Below are 5978 nucleotides of genomic sequence, written 5' to 3'. Positions count from 1 at the left end.
CCTCCAGAGATCCATTTGCAGGCCTCTAGCCTACGCTAATTATTCATTGAAGTAATAATTAGAAAACGGCACAGTAGAAACAAAACAATTCAGCCGCACAAGGATAATTCAAATGCTAGAATAGACATAAAACATTTCAGCCGCACAAGGATATTTATAAAATTTTTCAGTAGAATCAAATAAATTCAGTCGGGAAAAAATATTCATCCGCAGAAGAACGAGTAAAGTGTTCCAGAAGAAATAAAATAATTAACAGTTTTTACAAGTCTGGATCCTCCAGCCTACGCTAATTGTTTACTTAAATGATAATTAGAAAACTTCAGAGGAGAAACAAAACAATTCAGACGCAGAAGGATTGTCTACAGTGGAAGAAAAACTGTTCAGCCGCAGAAGGCTATTTATAAAATATTACCGCAGAATCAAAACAATTCAACGGAAAAAATTAAATTATCCGTAGAAGAACAAGAGTAAATGTTTCAGAAGTATAAAGAAGATAAATTAGCGGTATGTACAACAAGTCTGGATCCTCCAGAGTTCTATTTACAAGCCTCCAGCCTAGACTAATTATTAATTTAAATGATAATTAGAAAACGTCTCACTAGAAACAAAACATTAATTTAGCCGCAGAAAGGTAATTATAAATTGTTTCAGTAGAAACGAAACAGTTCGACCGCAAGAGGTTGATTCAAAACAGTAAAATAACCGTGGAAGGATAATTTTAAAATTTCACATCCGAAACAGAACACGAATTCAGCCACATCATGAGAAAGAGAATTGCAAAATATTCCAGAACGAATAAGATAAATTAACATCATTTACAAGTCCGGATCCTCCAGAAATCCATTTACAGGCCTCCGGCCAACACAAAACCAAGAAAGTACACTAATTCAAAGGAGCACGGGATTCATACAGCAAAATCCACAGTGCTACAACCGCAAAGAACAGCCGAGAAGCCTTAAACGACACAAAGAGGACCTAATTCGAGTCTGTTGACAGAGAAACGGAGAGCTCAAAAAGGGATATTTACAGCGGCGATCACTTCCAGAGAAGCATGATGATGCAGCGGCGGATGATGTATAAGCGAGCGCGCTGCTCCTTAATAACACTCAAACAGCGCCTGCTCAAGCCGGATCCTGACCTGCCATTAGAAGAAGAAGCAGCAGACGAAGATACAATACTGCTTGTGCTGTTGCTGCTCCAGTACCTTTCCTCTCGCCCTAAATTGATCGCCATTGTTGTTGCTGTTGTTGGAGAATGGAATGATGAGGGCGCATTTTCCAAGTATAAAAAGGGCGGGCAGGCATGAGGGGCCCGGGCAGTTACGGGGTCACATGGGCAGCACTGGGGTCGCGACATAATGTGCCGACTAGGCTTCTAGAGACGGGGCCCACCACAGTGACATTTGCTGACAAGGATCCCCACCCTTGTCTCACTTCTCTGCCCATTACCCATGTGTTTGGGGTCACCCCCATTTGTTTATACCAAAGGTGGCACGGGGATGCCTTTTCATTATTGACCGTTCTTCTCTACTCTTATTCCCTAGTCAACTTCAACAAAAGCACCTTTCAAATCCTAAGTACCTAACACTCCTTGTGTGTTGTCTCTGTTCGCCACTCATTTGGTATCCTTTTGATTAATTATTAAATATGGTCAAATGTTTATTTGGGGGTGTTGATGGATGTTTTCCATTTTCTTTTAGAGTCATTTTATTCTTTCTTTCTACATTCATTTTATCTATTTGTTCCATTTTGTTTTAGATAAATTTTATCCTTTGTTTCTAGAGTCATTTTATCTATTTGTTCTAGTTTGGCAGGTTGAAAATTGTAAGTTGTAATGAATACTATCATTTTTATTTTGTTTTAGATTCATTTTATCCTTTGTTTCTAGTCATTTTATCTATTTGTTCTAGTTTGATAGGTAGGTTGTATTTTTTTTCAAGAAGTGTGTTTGAGTTTCACTCTCTTTCTTTGTGGTGCATTGATTAATTAAAAACTCTATTTCATACATTATATTCTTTGTTTGGGATTCACATTATCTCTTTGTTTGAGACTTATATAATCTCTTTCTTTTAGTTTCATAAGCTTAAAATTCATGTAGCATTTTTAACTTTGTTTGAGTTCCACTTTATCTTTGTGTTGCATTCATATGTTGAAAGAAAAGTCCATGTATTGTAATTTTATCTTTATTTGTGATTCACTTTTTCTCTTTTTGCTAGATTCACTTTTCCTATTTGTTCTGGTTTCATACAAACCAACAATCCAACAATTGATGACCAACAACCATGAACCAACAAACCAAAAAGCCAGCAAAAGCCAAAACTAGTACCACAAACTAGGAACCCAACCAAACAAACCAACCTTGAGACCATCAACAACAACCTTAACATCTACAACTCCTTGAGCTTAAGACAGGAAGGAGTACCATCCCCCGTCCCACAAACCTATTTAGTACTTTTCTACATAACTTCCTCGTTACACGAAGCTTCATCCCTTTTCTTTCTTTTGGGCTTCATTTCCTCAATCTCCTCCTTAATCTTACCAATGGTTGATTCCATCCTCTTCTAAGCATGTTTGTGTTGCGACATCGACTCCTTGAGTTGTCTACCCAACTTCTCTTGGGAAACCTTAGTTGACCCCAAAGCATTAATAATATCATATTTTTCTTCTTCACTAGGAGCCTTATAACAAGTCTCAGAATCACGTTCCTCTAGAAACTGGACTAGTTATGTAGTTTATCCCCCAGGTCTTTACCCAATTTCCACAAAGCATCATCTCGTCTACTAGTGGTCCAGTCTTCCAATTTTTGTTTCACCTCCACTAGGGCTTCTAACTTATTAATTTTCTCACTAAGCAATATTGAGTTGAAATAAGATCCACTTGGTGATTGCCTTCAACTTTTTTTAACAAATTGAAAGCTTGTCTAAGGCCAAAGCCTCTAAATCAACACCTCCTTCCTCCAATCTAGGCAAAAGGGAAGGAGAGCCAAAGAGAGGAATTTTAGGGTCCCTAGGATAACCCAAGTTGATCTTAGGGGAGGGGGGAAAGAAAGGAATATTGGGGTAATTGGGAGCAGAGTGATGGGTGGAGTGATTTGGAGTCTAGGTGGATTTCATCTTCCAATGAGACCCTCTAGTCAAATCATCAAAAACCTCAACAGTTTTCTCAACCAACTTAGGCTAGTCTTCTTTTCTATGTTTAGCTTTACGATATGGAAGCACTTTGATACATGAAATAGGGGAATTTCTAGAGGTGTTTGGGGGTTCTACAACTACCTAACAGAGAATGAAACAAGGGGAAACTCAAGGTTGTTCAATTCCATAATCAAATTAGTGGCATTTTATGGAATGAGGTTTGTATGGAATTTATAAAGCCTAAACAACAAGCCCTGGTAATTTTTAGGGGAAGGAGACCCTTAACCTTAGACTTGTTAATAGATAGGGAAAGTGAAGAGAAAATCCAATACAAAAAACATAATTTCACATCCCTCTAAAAATTATTGAGCATGGGAAAAATACAAGAGCGAAAACATTTATATCTTCCCTTGCAACTCACAAACTTAACAAAGATCTTCACCACAATTTTCTTAATGTTGGTAAGCTTCTCTTTGTTGAGACCTAGCTGTAATCTCATAATTTTCTCACTTTCTTCCAAAAGTAGCTTGTAGGTCTCTTTGAAGGATATTTTGGTGTTGTGGGGGATTCGTTATCTTGTGGTGACTGGTTAGGAAAGTATTGTAAACTCACCATGTATCCTTGTCAAAGTTTGGGTCCAAGTCAGGCCTCAAGTGGGGGTTTAGGGGCGATAGCTCCCAATATAGTCGGGGGTGATATCCCACGACTGTCGAAGGTTTTGAGGCATAGCCTGCGAGGAAATTTTTTTGGGGGCAATTTTATTGATTATTGTTTTGGGGCCTACATGTTGTAATTATTATAGCCCTAATTTTGTAAGCAACAAAAAGATTGTATAAAATGGCTTAGGGTTAGTGATTTCATAATGTGTATGAAATAGTAGCTTCTTGTGGTGGTATTTAGTTGTAAGGATTGCATATTGAAATTAGGTTGTAATTAGTGGATAATAAGAATATTGGACTCCATATTGGTGGATGTAGCCTAGGGATTGGGTGAACCACGTTAAATATTTGACACTTGTGTTCTCTTTTGTGTGTTTTATTATTTTTTGATATTAGATATATTTGCATGTAATTATCATTTATGTCCCACTAACCCTAACATCTAGTATCGGAGTGAGGTTGTTTTAGTTATCCTTTGTACGAAAGTCTCACAGTTGAGTGGGAGTCTCACAATTAAGTAGGAGCGATGACAGATGAGGGTAAGCTAAAGGTTGAGAAGTTTAATAGGCATAACTTTTAGTTATAAAAAAATGAAAATGTAAGACTATCTTTATCAAAAGGATCTATGGAATCCATTTGGATGAAAGGACAAGAAAGATGCAAATATCTCAGAAGAGGACTAGGATATTCTAGATAGAAAGGTACTTGGAAGTGTTCATTTGTTCTTGGCACAATTCGTGGCATTTAATATTACAAAAGTGAAGACAAAAGAAGAGTTGATGAAAACCTTAGCAAAGTTGTACAAAAATCCTTCCATACTAAACAAGGTATTTCTCATGAAGCCTCCATGTTGTAATTATTCTTTTTGGGGTTATTTTATTGGCTATTTTTCTAGAGGCCAACATGTTGTAATTATTCTTGCCCTAATTTTGTAAGCGGCAAAAAGCTTGTATAAAATGGCTTAGGGTTAGGGAATTCATAATGTGTAGTGAGAAAGTAGCTTCTTGTAGTGATATCGAGCTATAAGGGATTGGAGATTGTAATCAAGTTGTAATCACTCAATAAATATAAGAATATTGGACTCACTCTTGGTGGATGTAGCCCAAGGATTGGGTGAACAACCTTAAATCTATGTATCTTGTGTTCTCTTTTTTGTGCTTTTTTATTTTTTGATATTGGATATATTTTCATGTAATTGTTATTGTTGTCCCTCTAATCCTAATAGGATTTTCTCTCCCTCCATACTTAGACCCATAACCATAGAAGTGGTCTTCAAAGTGATCATAAATTCCACACTTCTCCCAAAACCTTCCCCTCATCCTAAGAAATCACAATTTACTAAGATAGGTCAGGGTTTTAACCCTTCATGCAATCAATATACAATGTCATTTTCCCCTTTTCCATAATCTCCCAAACCTTGGGATCTTTCTTAAATTGTTCACACTAATCTGTCTCAATCTAATACATACTCCCTCCCATCCTTTCTCTCAAAATATAAGTCAAAAGAAATATGATTTTGTAGACCCATAACTAATCAACACAAAAACTCACCAATGTAGTAACAAAGTCACTAGAACTAGCCTCTGTGAAAAAAAAAACTACAAGCCAAAAGAATAATGAGGGAACTTCTCAAAGGCACAGAAAAAAGAGAGGTATGTATATTAACCTAGAATAAATGTATTGTCATCATTCTTGAAGTAGGCAAGATCCTATGTGATCGCCACACATGCCACTGCAAGGATTTATGTGTTATAATGAATCCACAATTGTCTCTCATGGTTTCATAAAAATTATGTGTAGTTTTTGTTTTGAAAAATTTTAACACATTTTGGTACTTAGAGAGATATGCATTAAACTTGTGGTTTTGACAAGGTTGTACCACTAAAACTTCTGTTAATAAAGTTGGTGTGATAAAGGATTATATACTTGGTGTTTAATGGAATATAATTATGTTGTGGATTGATAAATAAATACCAATATGTGATCTAGTTCTTATAACTAACTTATAACATTATACTTGGGGTTCAAGAAAAGTCATTAACACTTGATGTGATAATAGGATTCAAATTAAATGTATAGGTTAGGTTGAAGAGTGGATAAAAAGAAACACAATTCAAGTTTTAAAATCTTTTGATAAACTTTCATATGTGACCAAATTATACAATTTAACCCAAAACTTTTTATCTATG

The 5978-nt window shown here is 36.1% G+C and overlaps 1 protein-coding gene across 1 annotated transcript; it reads right to left on the bottom strand.

Moving 5' to 3' along the window:
* Positions 1-774: 774 nt before the first annotated feature.
* Positions 775-1274, bottom strand: LOC149562185 (uncharacterized). Its single transcript, XM_089823863.1, has one exon. The coding sequence runs from the start codon at positions 1231-1233 to the stop codon at positions 1036-1038; it is 198 nt and encodes a 65-aa protein (XP_089679989.1). The 5' UTR covers positions 1234-1274; the 3' UTR covers positions 775-1035.
* Positions 1275-5978: the final 4704 nt, after the last annotated feature.

This window comes from Cupressus sempervirens, chromosome 4 (assembly GCF_028749045.1).
Source record: "Cupressus sempervirens isolate cs-2001-9-10 chromosome 4, ASM2874904v1, whole genome shotgun sequence".
NCBI classification, from domain to species: Eukaryota; Viridiplantae; Streptophyta; class Pinopsida; order Cupressales; family Cupressaceae; genus Cupressus; species Cupressus sempervirens.
This window is presented reverse-complemented; position numbering and strand designations above follow the sequence as displayed.

Bases quoted from the DNA above. Each gene is read 5' to 3' on its own strand.
- LOC149562185 (XM_089823863.1), bottom strand. From the start codon at position 1,233: ATGGCGATCAATTTAGGGCGAGAGGAAAGGTACTGGAGCAGCAACAGC.